This window comes from Cuculus canorus, chromosome 21, assembly GCF_017976375.1.
Source record: "Cuculus canorus isolate bCucCan1 chromosome 21, bCucCan1.pri, whole genome shotgun sequence".
NCBI classification, from domain to species: Eukaryota; Metazoa; Chordata; class Aves; order Cuculiformes; family Cuculidae; genus Cuculus; species Cuculus canorus.
Genome location: NC_071421.1, coordinates 1965498 through 1988628, shown reverse-complemented (window position 1 = coordinate 1988628; position 23131 = coordinate 1965498). Strand labels below are relative to the sequence as shown.

General features: G+C 47.2%; 2 protein-coding genes across 2 annotated transcripts in view; both read right to left on the bottom strand.

The window, feature by feature from the left end:
- Positions 1–240: 240 nt before the first annotated feature.
- MMP23B (matrix metallopeptidase 23B) lies at positions 241–16315 on the bottom strand. The gene is made up of 9 exons (XM_009556748.2): positions 15787–16315; positions 10880–11214; positions 8545–8690; positions 7398–7537; positions 6045–6212; positions 5661–5825; positions 4687–4797; positions 3664–3790; positions 241–3195 (listed from the first exon to the last, which is right to left on the bottom strand). Exons 2-9 carry the CDS (start codon positions 11048–11050, stop codon positions 3021–3023), a joined length of 1203 nt encoding a protein of 400 aa, XP_009555043.2. The 5' UTR covers positions 11051–11214; positions 15787–16315; the 3' UTR covers positions 241–3020.
- A 1592-nt stretch (positions 16316–17907) lies between these two features.
- Positions 17908–23131, bottom strand: part of MIB2 (MIB E3 ubiquitin protein ligase 2) — a 40402-nt gene continuing 35178 nt past the window's right edge. The window contains exons 17-19 of the mRNA XM_054085645.1: positions 22747–22931; positions 21931–21996; positions 17908–20154 (exon numbers count right to left, since the gene is read on the bottom strand). Of these exons, the coding sequence (XP_053941620.1) occupies positions 19913–20154; positions 21931–21996; positions 22747–22931 (493 nt within the window). The 3' untranslated portion in view covers positions 17908–19912. The remainder of the gene's footprint in view (positions 20155–21930; positions 21997–22746; positions 22932–23131) is intronic.

The window sequence follows — 23131 nt, the reverse complement described above, 5'->3', positions numbered from 1 at the left end:
TTGTTTTTTTCTGTGGAGGAATGCAGAGCTGTTTTCTCCTTTTCTCTGATTGCCTCGTTCTGAGGGAGAAGCAGCTCTGCTGCTCGTCCTCACCTGATGTAGCAATGATTTTAGCAAGACTCCTCAGAGGTGGAGCCCAATAACCCATTGTAAAGAAGGGGGTTTTTTTTATGTCCCATGGAGAAGCTGTTTTTCCGTGGCCCGTGCTAAGAACGCAACTGTACATTTTCTCTTTTGAGCTGTGCTGTGCATCTTGGGCTCCGTGAACAATTTCCTTCCTCGCTTCCTTGGCGCTGCTGCCGCCTGTGTGGGCATCGCTGCCAGAGCCGCGGTCCTGACAAAAAGGGTTATTCAGCTAAGCTGGGATAGTTTTAGTAGAAGAAAACTTAATGCTGGGTTGCAGCGAGAATTTAATGTGGTTATGGGAAAGATGTGCACCTCCAGAGTTTTGTTGTGTAAAAGGGAAATACCCGCTCTCCCGGAGCACTGCAGTGTTCTTCGGTTATTTTGTCTTGGCTGTCTCTTTTTGCAGAGTGTTTGCCTTTTATTGTCCATGCAAAGACACATTTTTAAGTTCTGTACTCTCAGATGTGATGGTAAAACTGAATCCTACGCTTATTTATTTATGTACAATAAATATGTGAGAAGTGAAAGGGCAAAACAACACTGATGGGCGAACTGCACGTTAAAAGCTGTGATCATTGATATTTAACTTTACAGACCGGGGCTTTGTGTGCAGGTAGTGGATGTTCTTCCCAGCACGGCCGAGGACCGGAGCTCTGACACTGAGGGAGAGGAGTTTGCTTTTATGTCACGCGTCAGCTTTGCAGAGGGAAGGAAGGAGAGGAAAAAAGTTCAGGTCTCTCTCACCAGATACAGTATCCTCCTGTCCAATGAGTCTGGAATTTGGTCTTTCTAATCAACTGGTGCCAGCATGGAAAATCTGCAGAACCGGTGCATTTAAAACAGAAATTCCACAGCCCGAGTGTGTGGTGGGATCACGGGACTGTTCTAGTTTAGGCACTTGCTTTGTTGTGGGTTTATTTTTATGAATTCAAGTTGTAATCTAAGAGCACGTAAGTCTTGTTGCTTACCTTGAGGATATTGCTGAATCCCTGAAGCATTTTCCATCCTGGCAGCGCTGCATTCAGCGAGCGGGAGCCGGGTCCTGCGGTGCCTGGGCGGGGAGACCTTCATTTTTTTTTCTTGGCATCTTTACAGAAAATCAAGTGTTTTGTTTTCAGAGTTTGTCGACGGTTCTGCTGGGTGACCAGAGAGCCTGGAAAGCGCAGGCAGCGTAGATCCACACGCTGGAGCACTGTGCCACGCCGATCGGGTCGCTGGCACATGGGACAAACGGCAGAGCAGGGCTGTGGCCTGGTGTCTTAAGCCTGCGTCTTGTTTCATTGGTGTCTTTTTCCACCAGCCTTCAGGTCAGCAGCCACTCCCCGAAGGCAGCTCCTGTCTCAGGCGAGCTGGGCAAAGCGGACCCGTAGCTGTTACCCTGCCGCTGCCACTTTTGCCTGGGCGATTGCTTATTCCCAGACTCCAGCGTGGTTGCTGCCTGCCAGAAGCGTCAGAGAGCTGTAGGGCGCTGCAGCGAGCACGGTGGGTTACTGCAGCGCAAAGGAACAGCGTTCAGAGAAACGGTGAAGCTCAGAAATCATAAGTGATGTTTAAAAGACAGCGTTAGGCTGTGGTGGAGAGATGGAGGACTCTGGCTCTACTCGAACATGAGGCCTCCTCGCAGACATCCCTTGTGACAGTTACTGAAGGCTGTGGGGATCAGCTCTTCTTTCTCTTCTCCGGATCCCGCAGACAGAGCCGTGGGAGCCCTGTGGTGGAGCTGTGCAGAGTTTGTGCTAGAAGTCTGCCAGCGCAATTACAGTCACTGCAGCCGTACCAGCCGTTATCAGTTCCTTTCTTTTCCCTTGTGCTTTTGCTGTCCTAACCCTGAGGGCAACTCTGCTCCAATTCAGAGATCTTTCCGGACTGCTGACCTCTGCCCCAGTGTGGGAGATGCCTTGCAGTTTTGTGCTTTTAGATAGGAACAAATTTGTTCCAAGAGGTTAAGAGGACAATTGGATGAACCTAAGCAAAGCGCAAGATGGGAAGCTTTAACACTGGGTAGGGATCTTGCTAAGCATAATGACTGTCAGGGATTCCTAAGAGAGCAAATGAGCGCTCCACTGCCCAAGACGTGTGAGAGCACCAGGCTGGGCCCGCCACTGCTTATGCCGTTTTCCTGTTGGATGTGGCTTGGTGACCGGGAGGACAGTCATGGAAATTACCTCATCTCTGTTGAAGTCGAGTCCGGTGGCTTCCTGATCAGACACCTAAAGGACAAGTTCTGCGGAGCCCCCAGTGGAGGTAAATGCTCTCTTGAGATAAGATTACGCACACGTAATAAACACAAACCATGGGAAGGCGGTTGGGGGTAAAAAGCCGTTCTGTGGATGCTTGAACTGAACAATGTGGAATGATTAGAAAGGGTTTGTTGTAACCTTATATCCTCCTCCTGATAAATAAAACAATATTGGGTCTTGTTCTTTCTAATATGTTCTTATGCTGTGCACCAGGGTCTGACAGAAGGAGGCAAAGCACTTACAGCGTGGAGTGGGTCGTTGTCCTTCCACAGTACCTCTGCCTCCCTTGCCACGGAGCTGAGCCATCCCTCTGTTCATCCCTCTGTTCATCCCTGTTTGATGACCTGTGTGTTTTCCAGCAGCCCGCGGTGATCCGCACGGTTTAACTGCAACATCTCACACTTTGCTATTTAAAAAAAGTCTTCTTTAATTCTCTGTACAGCACCTACGGAATCAATTCTTTATCATTAAAACTGAGTTGGAAAAGTCTTACATTCCAGTAATCAAGTCTCAGAGTCTCTTTTGCCCAAGGTCTGGAAGCAACCGATTTCAAAGTTCAGTTACACAACTGGAGATTAAATACCAAATGCCAAAGAAACATTTTGAATTGGAAACGGAACCAGCAGTAACTGAAGTGCTCGTTCCAGGGCCTCCTTAGTGCTTCAGTCTGATTCTCCAGGAATAAGTAGTCAAGATTCTTCCTTTTTTCTTTACTATACAAGTGTAAGTTCCTTCATTAATTGCATTTGCGATGATGCTCATATGATCTTCATTTAAGGACAAGTAACCCGGGTACGAGTACTCCAGCAGCTCCTTATCTTTATACCAGCTGTCATGAGAAACACAATAGAATTAAACTACACGCAGTGTGTGCACCTCTCAGTTTTCAGTACACCCAGAAGTCGGTCAGCAGTAGGAGCTAACGCACCCCTAGCTCAAAGGGTAAATATCACACTGCAGGTCTTTACAGAATGTGGGCCTGGGAATTTGTTGCAATGGTAAGAATTATCTGTGCTATATATTCAAATTAGACTTTATCCATTTTCAACTGGGCTTGCTCGTTTCTAATCTCTCTGCTTTCAAATTAGAAGCTCTGCACTGCTATGAACAGGATTTGCACACTCCCTCTCACGGTCAGCCACGCCTCTGTCTGCTCTGGGTGCCAGACGAGACAGTGATGTGCTCCAGAACCTAAACTCCATTCTTATTTATGCTGTTCTATCATCTTTCCTCATCCTTTTTGGTCCCTAAGCTGCAAAGTCCCCTGTAGGATGGGAATAAATGACAGAGCACTTACTAAACTTTGCCTTTTTTATGAATGATCTTCTGTCCGCAGCGGAAGGTGACGTTCCTGCCTTCGGAAACGGTCTTCGTTTTTGTCCTGGGTGGGGGCAGAGTAGGGGGCACTGTTGGAAATGGGAATTCTGTCCACCAGAGGTGAGTGAGAGAGAGAGAGAAAAGGCAAAGGTGAGCTTAACTCATTGTCAAGCTTTAGTCACTCCAAAACACACACAGAATTAGGCAAACCTTGAAAGTATCAATTTAGAAATGGCTCCTCTGAGCAGTTCTTGGATAGACTGGTTACAGTTTAGTGGCACGGAAACAGTCAGAGATGGACAAAAATCAAACTTCCTGTTCTCTGCCATTTGTTTAGTACCTGAAGGTCCCGTAGAATACATGGGGTTGGAATTATCTCACTGCATCTTTGCATTAATTAACCTGGTCTAAAAAATCTCTCCGTACTGGAGCAAGGGGTACCAGTTAAGGGTACATTGGCCTAAGGGCAGCATTAATTCCACAGCTGCGGTAACTTGCCCTGAGCCCGGATGAGTCCCTTATGTGGACTCCTAAAACAAAGATTAGAGGCGATTAATGTGCTTTATCTCCTTTTCTGTAAAGCAGCCCCTGTCGTTTGTCTGCCTGAGGAACGGTATCGCACCTCTTATCTCTAAATGTGACACATCAGCCTCTCACTTCCTCGACCAAACGGGAAGCAGTGTGAGGCACACGGAGAAGTTATGTTTTCAGGAACTCCCTATTCTTGGTTCAGTTAAACCAGAGCAGACCGGGGCAGTCTGACGCCCTCGTCCCCAAATACTTAAACAGAAAGCTGCTTCCCATTTCCAAGCCTTGCTCTCGCTCTCATATTGAAGAGGCCACCTCTGCTGTGCTCCTTATCAGAGCTGGATGGGGCTCATTCCCTGCATCTACCGATCCCTGGGGTGGAATTCGGATCCTGCCCATCCCTGCAGCAAACGCTGCTTCACTTCCACCTCCTCCCTCTGCAAACCCCACCAAGAATCCCAGAAGCATTGGATACCGTAGCAGAAGTCGCAGGTAGACGGACAGTGCTTTTTCATCAGCCTCCTACGTTTCTCGCAGAAACCTTTTCGTGCCCATGAGGGACACATGAATAATCTATCTTTACAGCCTGAAACAGGAGGAGACACGGCATTAGAGGGACCAGGGTGGAATGTTCCTTCTGAGAAACAAATTGGCATTTCACCTCAATCAGATTTTTTGATGTAGATGGTAGAACCGGGACATGAAAGCCCTGAAACCAGAAGCAGAGTGTGTTATTGTATGAGCAGTGGGGTGGATACTCGGCTGCCCCCCAGCAGCAGCATCGGGGAGGCAAGGAACTCGCTATTTCTAAGTCTAGGTACGGTTTGAAGAGCAGCAGACAAAGGTGTTGGGACTTGAGAATTTTGCCCCAGCCTGTTTGGTTTGCAAAGCGTTTTGCCATCTTGTATTAATACACCCAAGTCCAGTCAAATGCGTCATTAACAGCTGTTTGCCTTCCCCCTTCCTTTGCATCTGAGCTTTTCCCTTCCCTTCCGTTGTGTATAAATGCAATTTGGGGCTCTCCACGGCTACGACGGCCCTGTCGTCCCTGTGCAAACCACAGCACACGAGGCCCAAAGCGCCCGTGCCCAGAGGGCACGAGAGCACCCACAGCTCTGCCCCGGGAGCAGCTTGGAGCCACCCCAGGACAGAGGGGACCGGCCCTCCCAAACCTCTCGGAGCCCCCAGCTGGGGAGGTGCGAACGTGATGTCTGCAAGCCTTCCAGCCTCCTATCGCTCCCATTTGAAGCCGGCAGTGCTGGAAGCAGGCGATGCTGCACCTCCTTCTAGCTCTACTTTGCATCAAAAGGAGTAAGATTCCTTCTGGCTGCTGCTCGCTGGCTGACAGCCGAGTCCTGACAGACCATGAAGGTCTGACACCAGAGAGCTTCACTTTAGGCAAATGTTCTCTACCCAGAGAGGCCCAGAGCACAGCCCTGCCCGCCTTACCGTAGAGTCGGTGAATTCCCCACACTTCATCTTGAGAGATGGTCTTTTTCCCAGTCAAAGTGGCGTTGATGTGCATGAGGGCATTGGGGTTCAGGGAGTGCATGAGTCCTAAGGCGTGGCCGATCTCATGGGCGGCCACGTGTACCAGATCTGTGAGCCAAACACCTGGAAGAGAAACGGAAAACCAATTGGCATTCTGGACTGGAGTCCATTTGCTCATCCTGCTGTAAAGCCAGAAGAAATCCTTTACCAGCCGGACGGTGTGGTCTTATCAAAGGTTGCCCCAGTTCTACCTACTCTGCAGGTGCTCGGGTAAACCTCAGAACACGGACTAAAATCCAAACCCTACAGGCTTTACCCTCCGGGCTCCCCGAGACGCCTTACCTTTCTTCCAGCTGAACCGTGTGTTTCCCAATATCCAGTATTCATGGTCATCAAAATGGATCTCCCCGTTGGGTGGGAAGAAGGCGTGGGCGAGTTCTCCTGTGGTCCCATCGAAGCAGTGGTGGATGAGAGACTCCAGGCAGTCCGTGTGGTTGATAGAGTAGAACCCTGTGGAGGAGCAGCAGATTTAGGGTACCACGTCGCAGGTCACCCCATCCAGGACACAGACAGCTCTAACCTCGTGTTTGCTAAGGGTCATCTTACGGTATCCCACGTGTTTTCTAACTTACAGAGCCACAAAAGGGAAAATAAATGCAAAGCGACTGTCAGGAACGATGGCTGCGTGGTGCAAAATATATTTGGACCCTGGATTCAGAGCTGTTTCCAAAGGACGCGAATGAGTCTACGTTTCCACAAGGAATGCTGAGCTCTTTTTGCAACATCCCATGGAAACTCTTTAGTGAGGGAGCAGCTGGACACCACGATGATAACCCCAGGATGGAATCGTTCCATTTTAAATGTAAATAATTAGAGAGCCTTTAGTCATAGCTGCTTGCCGTCTCTTTGCCAGCGCCACGGTAGCATTGCCGTGTCCCCCATGTCCACGGGAGCCAGGCCCTCGGGAGCTCACATGTGACAGCCAGACAGGCCCACGGGAAGGCAAATCATGTGGCTTGTGAGTGTCATCATGGAACACACCAGCGAAGAACATGTTGCGAAACAATGGTAAATCTCCCGGTTATGTCAGTGTTGCTGCCATCTGCACAGGAAATTGTTACTTGACACAAACCATAAATCCCAGGAAGAATTTACAGCTGGAGTTGAGACCGAGCAGATAACGCCTCAGCACTAATGTTCTACTCGGCCAGAGAAACTCAGGATGCAACTACTGTGCAGTGGCAGAGGGGGAGAAGGAGGGGAAGGAGAGGGATGGTGCTTTGTCAGCATCAACAGAAGGGAGACTGAAACCATACAGAGTCTGGAATCTGTCACCTGCTCTTTGGCTGTGGAGATATCCTCTCACCTTTCAATATTCAGCTTCCCCATCTGTGGAACAGAGGTACTGCTGTCCCGCTGGCAGACTTCGAGAGTTAATTATTGCCAAATACCGAAGGTTTCCCAACTGCAAGATCCCCAGAATGTGGTAATCACAACACCTAACATCTCCTTAGAGCAAATAAAGGAAGTTTCTCAAAGTGACTAAAAGGAAATGATGCCCCAATCCTTGTCCAAGAGGCCCTACCAAGAACACGCAGCAAAGCAGGAGCATCTTCTGCCTCTGAGCTCCTGGTTTACATATGGAAACACACGCAGAGCAGTGTCCTGTCAGCACAGGAGCCCGTACTCTCTTACCTATTTTCAAGTCGCTCTCTACGTGGCGTGGCACTTCTCTGAAGCTGAATGGCGAGACTTCACTCCACATCCGGAACGCAGCCGCCAGCCCCTTGCGTGTGTCCCTGGCATTTATGAGGTTCCTTGGGAAGGACAGGATTCTGTAGGAACACAGAACAACTTCAGGAAAATGCTGTTCCCTTCTCAAACATCAGCTGAAGGCTCTCAGTGCTGCCTCAGACAACAGAGTCTTTCCATTCTCTCTAATGGGTTCAAAACAGGAGTGCTTCAAAACCGGACAGCTTCAGGGGCTGCTCAGCCCCTGCCAGCGTAAAGAAGAGAGCAGCTCCAAGGTTAAACACCAGTGGGACTGACATTGCCTCGTGCCAGCAGCAGCAGTAGAGCCAGACAGCAACGAGAAACAGTTCAGGGTGAAAGTCCAAAGGACTCTATCAACTTTAGGTCTGGACGGGCTGCTTGTCGAAAGCAGCACCAGCGTTGCACACTTACATAGCTCCTATCAAACCCGGACCACTCTACAGCCCTGTGGCACTGCTGGGGCTGAGCAGGGGTAAAACCCAGCTGGGAAACAGGAATCTGCACAGCAATTTCTTTGTCAGAAATGCCTGAAAATGTTCAGGTTAACATTCACTCACCCTAGAATTGCCAAGCGCTTTTCATTGCTTATGTGTTAGCAACCTACGAGTCTGCCTCCTTTCCCAAAGGCAACAGGAAAAAAGAGATTCCCCAAAGCACTAACAGAGCTCTGTCCTCCTGAAATCACAGAGCCTTTTAACAGCGATTTTCCTTAGTGATGATTTAGGTTCACACTGAGCTCTTTTAAGAATACCAGCATGACGGAGCTAATATTCAATCCACTGCCTTCTGAGGAAAGCCCCTAGTTCTGGGAAGCCCATCCGTCCAAAACCAGAATCTGCTCCCGAACAGTTCATTTAACTCTAAGAAGCCTCAGCAAGCAGCCACACGTGCTACGTGACGCACAACTGAGGGAAGAGGTGGAACGTTTGTAGAAATCTTCCTACTTTGGAGCAGCTTTAGCTGCATTCACCGGCAAATGGATTAGCAATCTCCACGTGGTCAACATTTACACCTGTGGCAGGAAAAACCTTTGAAAACGCGAACTCTTAGGCCCAATACAAGTCCGTACTTGTATGTCAGGTTGAAGTGGTCCCATTTCAAGTGTCCTGGGGTGATGGTGTATCGTTTCCTCCGTGCCGGCGGCCGAGGTGGGAAAGCTGGACCATACAAAGCAGAGGCACTCGCTCCACGCAGACCAGGGGAGGTGGCATCTTCCTTAAAAGACAAAACAGAAGGTTGAAAGAGATGTGAGAGACTACAGGATTGAAGAGTGTAAAAGAGAAACTTTGGTACGGGACATTTGGAGGTGGGGGACGCAACTGCTGCTCCCGTAGGGGTGTCCAGGAGACAAGACCAGAGCTCTGCAAAGCGTGCCCGTTCACAGCGTGCTGCACACCAACGCAGAGCAGAAGAGGAGCTGCACTATGAGTTCTTGGGGCACATCTTAGAGCAGAGACGCAGGGAAAGGGAGCAGCACTCCTCAAGGCAGGATCCCAGAGGATCAGCGCTGCACGCTCCCTGGAGCTGCTGCACAATTCCAGAACCGCAGCCGCTCTGCTCGCCTCTTGGAGAGGAGCAGGAACGAGGCCTCGGTAAGTTCTGGCCACAGCAACTCTGCAGCTCTTCCTGGAAAGTTCTTATTTCCTTTTCACTTTGCTATTGCTCTCCAGCGTCACCGCAGAAGAAATTAAATACTGAACAAATGAGTAAAACAGGCAGCCCTTTGTGCAGAGCTCTTTATAAGGCTGCACTGTGGATCTGAAATGCTGTCAAAGTAAATAAAGCCCTGGAAACCCTGGAGTGCATCTCAGCCATCATACAGTAGACATCAAATGTGATGACAGGTCTGACGTAAACTATAAAAGCCTTTTAGTCCGGAGGAGCAGAGGTAAAAGGATGGAACCCAGCATGGCTCTCTGGAGGTCTTCCTGCCCTACCTCCCCTTTTCAGGACTAAGACACGGAACGCGATGCTGGGTTGTCCTTGCTCTGGAAGCACCAAGACACTTGCTAAGCAGCAATGCTACAAAAGCTGCCCCAGCAGGAGCCTGTGCAGCCCCACAGCACATTCTGCAGAATGCCGAATTCCCTAGGGAGCTTCTCCTCAAAATACACCACAAAGTAAAGGTGATCGAGGCCCAAGAGTGATCACTGAGACCTGCATCTGACTCGGTCACATCTAGAAGGGGCTGAGGGCCGAGTCCTCTCGCTCAGGTGTTCTGCTCAACCCTTGTCCTACCCTAGCGCTGTTGCACCAGGAGGCTTTTGATTAAGAATGTGTTGCAAAATGAATGACAATGGTGGGGAACCACACATACACTGCAGCTCAGATGGAGGATTCCAACAGAAATGGGATGACCCAGTTAAAAAATTCCCAGTATAATTTGGATCCAAGGACTCGTCTGAATATAGCAAAGAACTGGGACTATGGGAATACCCAGAACTGGAGAAGAGGTCAGCCGCTCCCGGGAGGAAACCCGTTCAACTGGGGATAAAGGTCTCAAACAGCTTGGGAGGTACCAGAAGGACACGTGCTTCGATTCTCCCTCTCAACAACTGTGACAAACACCAGTCAACATCCCAGCTCTGCGTTATTCATCCTGGGCAGTCAGATCTCCATTAATTTACTTTACAGAGTTGCAATGAATGTAATTTGTTCCTCCCTCCCTCTCTCTCTCTCTCCTAGTCACGCAGTTCTCCTTTCATAAACTGAACCATGACTTAACTCAGACTCGGTACCTGTTAATAAGAGCCCCGAGCACGTGAGGCAAACAAAGGTCTTCATAAACACAAACAGCAGGAAAGGATGTGAGCACTTAGAGAAGATTGTACTTTATGAAATTAATAATTAAAATTAATCTAAAAGCTTCAGCTTTTCAGAATCCTAGAGCCTCGCTACAGTGGTCCCCAACCAGCCTGTCCCAGGAAAGCTCGCTAACGGACAGACCTTGACAGAGCAAGTACCAGCTAACAGTTCCTGTAGGTCCAGTTAACTCCCAGTGCAGATCTCGTGCACCACGAGCCTCTGGAGTTCCTAGGAAAGGAAAGCTGCTGCTAGGGAAATCAGAATATACACATGCCACATCACACTAGGCTGGGACAGCAGAGCTACTTGAAAGAAAAACCAAAGGTCTGAAGGAAGACAACCAAATCTGCTGTGCGTTGACTGTCTGGTTGTCTGCAAACTGCATAGACAGCTCTAATAATCTGATTTCACTCAGCTGCATGATCACCGTTTAGGATCCTCTGCAAAAAGGGAATCCAACAACCATAAACAGATCTTGCTGCCTTAACAGTTATTTATATGTGATTTAGATCGCTTCCTGAATTTATCCATCTCCTAAAAAGATCTCACACGTCCCCACTCCCCTTTCAAGCATTTGAGAATCAAACCCTTTCCCCTACCTGACTCTTCCGAATAGCCGCTCCAGCTGGATCTCCCACAGCTGCCAGCAAAGCCACCACCGGGAATACACAGAAAAATCCCACAACGGTCCCACAGCCACCGCTCTTTCTCTTGTCCACTGAGAGGAAGCTCTTCCTTCTGTCTGCAGAGAGTTGTTCTACTTGATCCATGTTGGTCTTTAATGCTTTTTTAGAGGGAGATGCGACAGATGCTAAGACATTCTCTTACCGAAGGCATTGGTAATCCTTGTGCTCGCAGTTGCACTTGGAGCATTTGTGAGCAGCTCTGCAGTTACTGCCAAAGCTGTGCAGAACCGCCAGGGCTTCAAAAAGCCCTACAAAAATAATAATAAAAAAAAAAATGTAGACTTTACATTAAGCCTCTTTCCAATGTGCCAAAGATTCTCTCAGCCTCTGCCAAGTGGTCTCATATTACCACAGCTGAAAATTGGGCTGGCGGGAGAAAAGCAGCAAAGTGAAACAAGCTGGGATAGACATGAACTCTATTCTTGAACCGACTGTATCCTCAGAGGACAGCTCTGCAGTTGTCAGCTTTATGTAGTGAAAAAATAGGGGGAGGGGGCAGAAACAAGGAATGCAGAAGGCAGCATCATGCCCTTGGAATGTTTCATCGGGGATGCTTAACGCTGGAAGAGCTGTCATATGTCAGGGGCTGCCTTAAGGAGCAGGGTGAAAAATGAGATGTTGGGAGGCAGCAAGCAGGGCTTCTCTGCTTCGGAAACGCTGCTCAGGGAGTTTACAAATTAGATAAAAGTAAACATCAACTCTCTCTTCCGTGACACCAGGCAAGGGACCTGCAAGGTCGCGTGTACTTGGGAGCTGCCCACTAAGGGCTGATCAGGAGCGGGCAGGTACAGTTGGGCTTGATGATCTCAAAGGTCTTTTCTGAGCCAGTGATTCTATGATGTGAGGACCAGTATTTTCGGAATCACACTGTTTTGGGGACTGTGAGCACGTCAGAAAGGCTGACGAGGAGAAGTGGTCAGTTTGCCTTAAGCTGTTAAGTCCTTTAAGACATCTCCAAGCTGTAGACATGAAGTCAATTTAGGACCTCATAAGAAGCTTACTCAGAAATTCTCTGGTTTTAAGAAAGAGCTGCCCTTTGGTGTCTGGTCACAAAAGGCTGGATACTCCGTGCTCCTTAGCTAAACAGTTCCGACCAGAGAGAGGAAAAGGAACTGTGTAATCTCCCAGTTTCACAAGCAAAAGGCAGAGAGGGGGTAGTTCTGTGGCCAGCCAGTATAAAACAATCCTAGGGGATATCCAAAGCCTTTGAAAGGTTTTAGAAACTTCTTGCACTTTTAAATAATAAAAAATGGTTTCATTTTTTTTTCCCATAGCTCATACTCAAGCTTGTGGCATTTTATAAGTTTTGTGTATCTTCAGACTAAAGCTGTCTGCGAGCTTTTAAAGAACTCAGGACATCATGAAAATGTTCTTTCTCCATTTTCACCAAGCTTCCCCTGGGAGAAAAAAGATGCTTTCTGTAGAGAGTCGCTGAAGTGCAGCAGTTGTGAAGATACCAGGAGGAGGACAGAATAAGGAGCAACATGGAAGGAAGTTATGGACAGAATTACAAAGGAAAGCTGGAACCAGCAGGAAGGGAAAGAGCAGAAAGCAAGAATACAGGGCTCAAACTTCTGTGGGTCAGAGCAGCCGACTGCACAGCCTGAGGCTCTGGCTCCTCTCAGCTAGCAGCTGCTTTCTAGGGACAGTTACCCCTCTTCCTCGGTAGCAGGGTTGGCAGAATGAAACACGCCTGAGCACTCTGAAGAGTGCTTTGTTTGGAGCTCCAAAGAGTGGTCAAAGGCACCTCCATTTGTGGTTTCAGCTGTAGACCGCAGCATGAAGTGAGGAACTGGTAACACCACACTCCGAAGCTTATCAGCGTCTCAAGTGCCCTGAATAAGTTTCTGTCAGAGTCTGTAGATGAGAACACATCTGCAGAAAGACTGATTGAGAAGGGAGTCTGGATGTCAAAACCTGCCTTGGAATGGGGCTCAAAATCTTCAGCCAAGAACTCTTCTCCAGTAACGCAGTACTGGCTCAAAAGAAAAACACTGCTCACAAACACAGTGCTGGAAGAACACTGAGTTTCAGTCATAGAGCAGCATAACAGCATTGAGAGCATCCATCTTTCGTATGGCTGGGAAGTCTCAGTAGCAGTTGAAAAAGATTCTAACCTATACACAATTACACAGGTCCTTTCCACTTGCCAGAGCATCTCAGTCACTCAGAGCATTTACTCTCCCGTCCGTCTTGAAGGTAGGGAGGTAACGCTGTTATCTGCACCTCACAGGTTAAGACCCTGCTGTGCAGAGGAAAACACTTGCCTGAGGTCAGGTATGGAATCTGGCAGAGCAGGAGCATGAAAAGCTTCCCGGCTCTCAGTTAGTGCCTTTCTGTTTCTGAAGACGACTACATGAGCCCGAGTTTTAAAGCAAAGCTTGAGAACTCACACAACCACATAGCCTGAGACCAAGAAGAATTTTCTTTGTCACAACGTAAAGAAAGTTGACATTTTTTGTAAACTACATCTGCCTCAGACCTCTCCCAAGGCCATATTTTAGCAAAATATACTTGAGGATCTCATTGTTGCCCTACTTATTCATGCAGTCACTAAGTTAATGCAGGCAAGCCCTTGTCCACGAGTTACTGCAGAGTCTGAATGGGAACAGAGCCTATTCCATATATTAACCTTTGCACCACATGTGGGAGAACAGGAATTTTTAGCTGCAGAGATGATTCATGACCACTGTGACATTTAGGATCCTGCTTCCCTGTCAAGGTAGCGAGAACGTTATACCTTGCTGGATCAGAAGTGACAGCACTGGGTTTGTTGGAGAGCACGTAGTTCACTTTCCCCCCTCAGCTGGAAACACAGAGCGCATCCACATCAAAATCCATCGAGTGCCTGTGCCTCCAGCTCCACCACACCGCTGGCTGCAGAACGCTTTCAGAGCTTTGAAAATTGAAGCCAAATATTTGCTCAGAAACCAGCTCAGCAGTAAAGGCCAAGACAAATCTCAGTTACTGGGGCAATGAGAGTCAGATGAGGAAAGCTCTTATGCTGAGGTTTTCAGAACTTACAGATGGGACTTGCAGAGCTAAGAGAGACACAGGAACTTAATGCCGTGCACACTAACGATGCGTCTGATAAAGTCACTGTGCATCCGGATCCCTTGGGGCTCAGGCTCTGGCCGGGATCCTCAGTGCTGCTGCTGATAAAGAGCAAAATTTCAGCTTTATACTTAGTTTGTTAATACTATGGTTGTTAAATTTCAAGCACGGGTCTCTTCTGTCGGTATTTTAAGGATTATTAGGACCAGAGTGCACATCTGTTGACTTTTCATCCCTCTTCCCTGCCCTGGGTTAAGAACATCATGGCTTTCCCAAGAGATACTTGTGCTTAAAGGACTCTCAGATGCAGCCATCAATGGCCTCAAATCTACAGCACTTGTCAGAATTTAAGCCTCTTTCAAATGCTTTAGACAACTCCCCAGACTCCCTGTGGGAGCCAGTTCTGCTCTGCGCCAAGAGCAAGGAGCCAGCCAGAACTCTGAAGCTCTCTCTCTGTCTTTTCCAATATTCCCCATGCTTTATGGCGCAGCCTGAGCCCCGGAAAGGGCAACTTTTAGACAAGCGCAGAGAACTACTGCTGCTGTGACTTCAGAGTTATGCTGAATTTGAGAGGTCTCGGGCTCTCGAGGGCGGATATTTGGTTTGGACTGCAGGCGAGAACTGTCATCTGACTATATTTGGAGAAAGAAACATTCCTGGCTTTGGTTTCTGCACAGTGTCTAAAAGCAATGGAACACATTACGCTTTGAGGGAATCCATATGGTGTAATGGGGAACAGGAGAGGACGGCAGGGGACAGAACTGACTTTGCTTTGCCTTCACGCTGTTCTCCAGGTCCTGGTCGCTGCTGCTGTCATTTGTAGGGAGCTCGGATTTTGTAAGCAAACATATCCCAAGACCTCTGCGTGCAATAACTGTCACATGAAAAAGCAGCTGTTGGAGAGGAATTAATGTTGCATAAACCCCACAATGGTCAACTAGAGACTATGGAGAACATAAAGGATTGGATCATTTGCACGACACAATCAATTTTCCTTGTTAAATCCCCTTGGTCTTGCTTTGCTCTTTTCAGGCTTAATTGCGGGGCTGCCACACAACACACAACATATGGTGCCATTCCCAAGGGTAAGTTTAGCTCAAAGACAAATACTTTCTCATTTCCATGGATTATTCTTAGCGTTTCTCTCCTCATGATTATTCAGCATAGTTAACATTGAATGGTGCTTTAAGCACTATTTCTAAATTGCTCTCTCTGCTACATTTGCCTCATTTAAAAGAAAAGTTAGCCCTGGTGCAGCAGGAAGCGCGTTGGCACCGCCTCATTTGACACGAGAATCATCTGTTACAACATGGCTATACTCACGCTAAGAGCTGCTACGTGGAGAACACCCATTAGGGCTAGAAATGCAGCTGTCTGACTATCCAAAATTAATCTCCTCTCTCATTGTACCTCTTATTCATGGATTAAATGCGTATTGTTCAGTCTTGGAACAAACTGCTCTCTTTAGCTTACCCTGTCGTGAGGTGGAAGTACTACATGGAGGTGGGGAAAGAAGGAAGGAAGGAAGTTAGGAAAGAAGAAAGGAAGGAGGGAAGAAGGTAAAGAAAGAATCTGACATCTGATCACATCCGATGGCTCAAAGCATGAGCATCAACATTTCATCTCTAGGGCACCAGACCAACTCCAGGCCACAGGCAGGGGAGAGCACACATCTGAATGTGATTTACCACTTATTGGCTTCTTGGTGGCCCATGTGAAAAGAATTTGCAAATCTTCATATAGCTCTGATTTTAAAAAGCACTTACATATTTATCCCTTCATCTCAACTTCGGCAAGGGCCAACCCAACATTCTTGCATGGTTCCTGTGGGAACAGCAGTTAAAACTTGTACTTTGCAGTGGGTCACGGACTAAAAAGGATCATATCTGCCACAGCAGGGAGCAACATTCCCCAGGGAGAGGGAGAATAAGACTGTTCTTTAGTCCCCAGGCACTTTCCCCACTTTCTATGATGCAGCCCCTCGTGATCAGCATCTGCTGATGTTCCTAGAAAAATCCATGGTCCGCTGAATAGCAAATGAGCTGAAAACAAGGGCTTGCTCCAGCTGGCAAAGAAAATGGAATTCTTGCTTAACTGTCAATTTTTGGAGCTGCAGCTCACAGAATTGCCTGCACTGGCCTGACCTCGTGTTACCAGAGGCATGGTCTTGACCCTAGTCAGAAGCTCTGTAGTCCAGTCATGGCCACGCGGTGAGGAGAATTTCAGGAATGAAACGAGGGAAGAATTTTTCTCACCACACAGACACTCAAGTGTGACCATAATGGAGTAAGAAGTGCTTCCCTGGGTGGGGATATTTTGTTGTTGCTCTTCGGTGAGCTGTACTATCTGTAATCTATCTGTGGATGGAACTAACCTCCTGAAATCCTGGGAGGACTAGTGAGAACATAATCAGAGATAAGTTCTTTTCCCGACTCTCCCCTCCAACAAGTAACCTCCCTCTCTCTACTCCCTCTCCCTCAGTCTCACGCTGTCTGTAAATCACGGACTTCTGGCCACACTTCCAAAGGAAGCGCTTTAGAGACCCGGCTTCTGAGTACGAGATGAGCTGCCCTATTATACTTTAACTTTTACACCAGAAAGACTGAGCAAGGTTGTTTCCTTTCAAAACCACTGCTGAACACAGCTGCCAGGTACAGAATGGTGTTTCAGGAGATGACAGAAGCCCGAGGGAAAACCAGGAGCTCCCTAGCTCGTTTGCAGAAGACTCGTCAGTCTCATTTGTGGGAGAGCAATGGTAATAAACATCAAACAGAAGGTTACACGCTGCCCACACCGATTAAGCAACGACAATATTTACCTTCTGTGTTTAAAGGAGCATTGGCCTACTGCTCTGACATCTCCATGTCTCTCTTCAGCCCCCTGCTGTTCCTAGGACCAAGAACACCAACTGGCAGCAAAAGGAGGAGAGGAACACCTTTCCCTGCTCTCCCTGTCTCTCATAATCTAGCTAAATTTAATGTGGCTCCTTGTCTCAATCCAGGCTCATAGCTCTTTTCCTGCTTACAGCCAACGCTTTTTTCTTCTCCTACTTCAGATTCAAGCCTGGATTGGAGCAGATAAACTATCTGAGAGCACAGGCCAGATTAGACACAAACTAGATGAACCAGCAAGTACACAGAGCTACCCATCCCGCCCAGCATGGCACTCAGTCGGCCACAGGTTACCTCTGATCGTGGCCCTCCATGCAAGCAAGTTCATCAGGAAAGATAAACCAGCAGAACCTTCCTCTCTTCTCCAAAGCCTCAGAATCCCACGGAGCTGAGCTTGTCATGGGGGCAGAGCTTGCCAAACACATACCTGGCATATATGGGCATCTGCCTGCTTTCCATTATCTCTTGTTCCCGAGGCTCCATTGACCATCTTGGTTCATCTCTCGTGGTGCAGCAATTCCCTTCTTCTTACTAGGAAAACAAAAAGGTCAAAATGGTGCTTTAACAGCTCAACTCTTGCTCCTCAAAAGCAATCACAGTGGGAACAGGGAAATGAAGTAATATACTCCTAATCTGAAAGCTCTGTTTACAAACCGTTTCTGTAGCTCTTAAGAAGCAATATTATAACGCAAAATTCCATCTGTAACTTGACCAGACAATGAATTTCAGATATGAAAACAAGATCAGGAAATCTTGAAATGGAAATGGATTTTAAAAAATTTAAACATAAAATGGAAGGGACCTTTTCTCTTTTCATTACTCAGGAAAAAAAACCCAAAAGAACTCCATTTTCTCCAACAGCTGCGCAGCTTGGAAACTGAAGGCTGCAGTCTTCCGACAATTTTTTTCCTTTAGGGAGAATACTCACTTGGAAGCCTCTCTTCATTTCGTATCCAAAGGAATCATAAGAAAAACGAAGCAGATTCTCCCTGTTGATTTTCTCCTGAACAAAATGACACCTTAAGCATAGGAGATGAGAATAACACAACGGACATCGAGCAGTTTTCTGTCCCCTCCTCCCAGGTGCCAGCACTCACAGATACAGTTAACACACATAAAATCATGGAATGGTTTGGGTCGGAAGGGACCTTAAAGCCCATCCAGTCTCACCCCCTGCCATGGGCAGGGACACCTCCCACGGGATCAGGCAGCTCAAGGTCCCATCCAACCTGGCCAACACGATAGAACATCAACCAGTTCCACCTTTAGTAAATGGTGTTGAATTTGATGTAGAGCCTTTTTAAATAATTGTATTTCAAAAACCACTTAGCACAGAGCCGGGCTATAGATTGGACGATTATTCTCTTGCACCAAAGAGCAGGGAAAGCAGCTCTCTCCCTCTTGCCCTACCACAATACAGCAAACGTTTTGGGGCAATGCCTGGTTTATTCCAAAGGAATTTACACTGCTATGAACTTGTAGGAAATACGTAAATGAGTATTTGCGCGTCAGATTTTTACCGGAGTGGATTCCACGATTCACCTGTAGGTTATTTGGGTGTTAAATCAAACCAACCACATAATTCAGGTGTTAAATCTGATACATTTTCATAGCTCAAAGAAGTCCACTGAAACTATAACAGCCTTGAGTGACTACTTTGACAAAGATTCTCTGTGGCAGTTGGGGGCTGTGACAGAAGCCTTTCTCACAACACCAAGGGACCATGAAGTAATAAACATCCCTCTGATTACCATATATTCCACACAGCTAGAAAAATCATTTAAAAGATTTGCCACCTCTTTGCGAATGAACAAACATAGTAGAGGAACATAAGTCTTTTTGTTTGCTTTAAATATTGCTTGCAATATGTAACAAACAGTATTATGCTCGTGGATAATCTTGTCGTTACAGATATACAACACACACGCAAACACGTCTGTCTACGAACACCCACGCGTGGCACGCTAGCCCTACAGGCTGCCACTTCCACCAACAGTTACATTACAGGATGGACTCAGTGGATAACATTTCTTCAGTCAGACAGTTGGAAAACACAATACAGCTGATCCGTATTTCAGCTACTCTTTGTACATTCATTTTAATGCTCAGGAAAATATATATTTTATTTTATTAAGTTTTGCTGCAAAACAAAACCAAAAATGAAATCCCTTTTTCTCACGCCTTAATTATTACTATTTATTTTCTTTACACTTTGATTGGAGTATTTAACACCTGCCTTTGGCATTATGGATAGAAAGCTCAGGAGTCTCTGAACACATGGTTGTGCCAAAAAAAAATATGGAAGAGTGTCACTTAGAGGTTAGAAATGCTTGTAACAACATATTTTTTCCAATAAGTGTTCACTACGTTATCTCTAAGGCACACACTCTGTCTTTAGGATCTCATTACATCCAGATTTGTCTGTCTGTCCAAGTGGGTCCATCAATACTAGTTTGGAGAGCATGCTGTCTTAGGACACCCCCTCCCTGCCACTGACGGGCATCTGGGAGAGCTGATGTCAGGGCTGATCTCCTCCAGTATCTCCTCACGTGAAGTGGAAGCGTATGCTTTGCCATTGCCCGCCATGGTATAAGGTACATCCTCCTGCAGCATCTCCTTTTGGAGCAATGCAAGGCTGCAAACCTGACGCCGCAGGGCACTGGACACAACGCAGTCACTGGAGCTGGATGCTGTGGAAAACATCTGCACGTGGAAATCTATTTGTCTCTGGGTCTGAAAGTCTCTTTGCCTTCAGCAGATAGGTCAGTGTTCTTTACTGGATCAGCAGCTCTGCCCTCACGCACCGCTCCTCGTCCTTATGACATTGCACACGGAGGGGACTTCCTCCACTTAAGTCACATCAATCATTTGCTTCCCTGTCTTTCAGGATGGCTTTGCAGGCAGCCAAACACACCAGCCCAACTAGTGCTTCTCATCTAAAATGCAAACAAAAAGGAAGGGAAGGAAGGAGGTGGGAATGGGAAAGGAAGCAAGCGTATCCTTAGACAAAGATCTGAATCCTCTCCCGGATAGCCTGCCGGCAGATGGGGCAGACGGTAAGGGCTGTGCTGCAGTCTGGGCAAGAGCCATGTCCACACTGGAAGACCAGTTTGATTTGGTCATCAATGCAAATGGGGCAGGTGATGCGCTCTTCCATCTGCCGGTAGCGGTTCTGCAGCTCCTCCATGAGTTTCCTCTGATCAGTGGATTCAGAGCTTGGGCTGCACTCCACCTCGGTGCTGTCTGCAAGGGTGGAGAGCAGGAAGAGAGTTAAGTCACTATTGTGCTCTGCCTCATGTAGTGTCGCTTTAATTAGACTCTGCTCAAGAGCAGCAATTAATTCAGACTAAACTCTCTTCACTGAGCCTTATCCAGGGATTCCTCAAACGAAAAGCCCGAGGTGATGCTTTTTGCAGACTAGCCAGTGTTGCTTTCCTCCATTTAGCTCAGCTGGTTTGGGGGGGTGTGTGTGCGTGTGGGTGGTTTTGTTTGAATTTGGTCTCTAAATGTTGTCTGAGATGTCCTGCCTTGGTGTTCTGAAATACACTGCTGATACCTTCGAGTAAAAACACTCAACGCTGGTTATGATGCTCTGCTACACCAGCCTGGCAATCCGCGCAGTGCTATCGGTCCTGCATCCTCTCAATCTCCTGTTCACACCTGGGATTCAAATTTATGGTTAAGTCTTTCAGGACACAAATGGTAAAACAAGAAGAAACCATTTGACATCACTTAGGTTGACTTTTGCATAGATGAAGCTACATAAAATAGAGTAATTAATCAACTCTATGAAGTGAAAGGATCCCAAATCCAGGACAATTGCCAACTTAGGTAAATAGACTACTCCTGGTTTCAGCTTAATACAGCCACTGTTCGTCTTCTGCTCCTCAATCTTTGATTGGGCAGCTTTACACTTCACTATAGATGTCCCTTTCCTCATCTATCTGGGAACAGTTGCACTTCAGTGGTGCAGGAAGTGATTTCAAATTCATAAAGGTGAAGTAAGTCTGGGGATGGGGAGCTTGCTAAAGGTAAACACTGAAGACATCACTGGTGGGGAAGCACTGCTGATATTCTCAAGAGACCTTGATGTTCCTCCTCCAGTGGCAAGCTGCACGCAAATGTCTCATTTGGAAATCTCATCACTATTTTGTTGCCAGTCTGTAGCAAACAAATGTTCCTGCCTGCTGTCAGGTAAACTTGCTATCCTTTGCTTTGTGGAGTTCCAAAGAGGATTATGCCTTTGCCAGCTGTTTATATCCAATGCCACGGACAGATTGCTGTTCCCCTATGCTTTTGTCCTGGCATCGTCACAGGACTAAAGCCTGACTCCAACGAAGGCGTTCACAATGCTAAGCCACGAGCAGCAGGACATGCAATTCATTTTCACGTGAGACATCAGCCCTCACAATCGCTATGGAAAAAGCTTCGGGGGCAACCTGCAGTAATTCCAAAGCAACTGCAAACCTGCCCTAGCTTGCCGACTTGCATAACATAGCCCATTCCAGACATGGAGAACGTGAACAGAAGACAATCTGCTTGGAACCAGGCTAAAGAGCTTTTTCAAAGCAGTGCAGCTCAGTGATTCCTGGAGAGCTGGCTAATGCCAGCCCTGCATAGGCACTGTAATTTCAGCCAAGGGAGAAGCAAGGCTTTCACAATGCGTATTTTCTCCTTTCTCGCAACTTTTCACTGTTAAATCACTGCCTCTGAGAATAGCTAGAACTGATACACAGAGAACCTGATATTTGCTTTCAATACACAAGACAAGCTTCTTCAAATCTCCCATCCTATCTATGCAGCTTGAGTGTGGCCCATCACACCTGAGAGCACCTACCTGTTCGTCTCTAAAGGTGGTCAATGCAGCAGGCACTGCTGCAAATCCTCCCCAAATCCCCTAAACAAACAAAAAATCAGCTCCTTTCCTTTTGCGTGTTTTACCAAAGATCATTGGCATTGTTCAAACTAATGCCGTGCAGGGCTCTTCTCACAGCTCAAAGGCAGGAACAGCAAACATACCTTGTTTTAGTTTTTTGGTTATTGTCACTTGACATTTGATGCACTTCTTCATTCTCCTGGAGCATTCTGCCATGAATTATACAAGAAGAGATTACGATTAAGCCAACTGATACTAGAGCATTTACTAAGAGTCAAGAACAACAGCTTTGAACAAGCTGAGATCTCCCTAGATGATTAAGAAGTGGTTTCTGCACAGAAATGAGGACCTTCTTTTTGAGCTGTGTCCTAAGCCTCTTGGTTTAGTCTTTCCTACGCTAGTAGCAAACAGGACAATCTTTACTCTACACTGCGAATTAAAACAGCCCTTTGCTTTGAGGCAAAAAGATGCAGCTGTGGCAGACAGTCCTCAGCAAGTTCCCTGCGGTCAGATTGTGAGCACCTTGCGAGATAACAAACTTGCTGACATGTTTGAGCAGGCTGTCATTAGAACAACTGAAATGCAAACCAGTTACAAATGCCAGAGAAGAGGGAAAATCCTTCCCAGGAGGATTTTGATGGATAAATCACTGCCAGCTAGAACTGAAACATCTGGCTTTCCTTCTGAATTATCCTGGGTATCTATAAGCCCAAGCAAAACTGCCTGGGGTCCTAACCAGTAGGTGGTCAGAACACACTGTGCTTTTCATAGAGAGCTTTGGACATCTTATCTAAGATGAGGGTGCTGAAATCATCCCAGGGTTGTTTCAGGACACAAATAGCACAATAGGCTCCTGTCTAAACAGAGCTCGACTTATGAGAGTCAGGCTAGGGAAGCTGGTGGAACAGGGAAGAAAAAATGTTAAAGAAAGGGGGGAAAAAAAACCAGAACGGACTTACCTTCACACACAATGCTGTGCTGGCATGGGAAGAAGTGGATGAGCAAGGCCAGCTCTGAGCAGACCAGGCACTCTGTGGGGACAGCCACACTGGAGACGCTAAGGTTGGTCATTGTGTTGGGGGTGGTGTGCACACGGCGAAGGCTGCAGGTGATAGTTGAGCTCTCGGAAGAAACCTGTTGTTCCCTGCCATGAGGAACACATCATAAAACTTGAGTCCCATACTCCATAGAATTGTACTGATCCCTGGCAAACACACCACAGGGAGACAGGGGAGCCGATGCTCAGGTAGCTTAAACTCATGAACCTTGATTGGCCTGTGGGACCAACTCAGCCCCTAGTAGCCAGGATTCTAACTGGATCTAACCTGCAAGGATGATTAATGA

Bases quoted from the DNA above. Each gene is read 5' to 3' on its own strand.
- MMP23B (XM_009556748.2), bottom strand. From the start codon at position 11,050: ATGGATCAAGTAGAACAACTCTCTGCAGACAGAAGGAAGAGCTTCCTC. The intron at 6,213-7,397 runs GTAAGAGAGTAC...GCTCCTCCACAG, and splicing joins AGAGAGCGACTTGAAAATAG to GGTTCTACTCTATCAACCAC. The intron at 3,196-3,663 runs GTAAGTGCTCTG...TTCTCATGACAG, and splicing joins CATAAAAAAGGCAAAGTTTA to CTGGTATAAAGATAAGGAGC.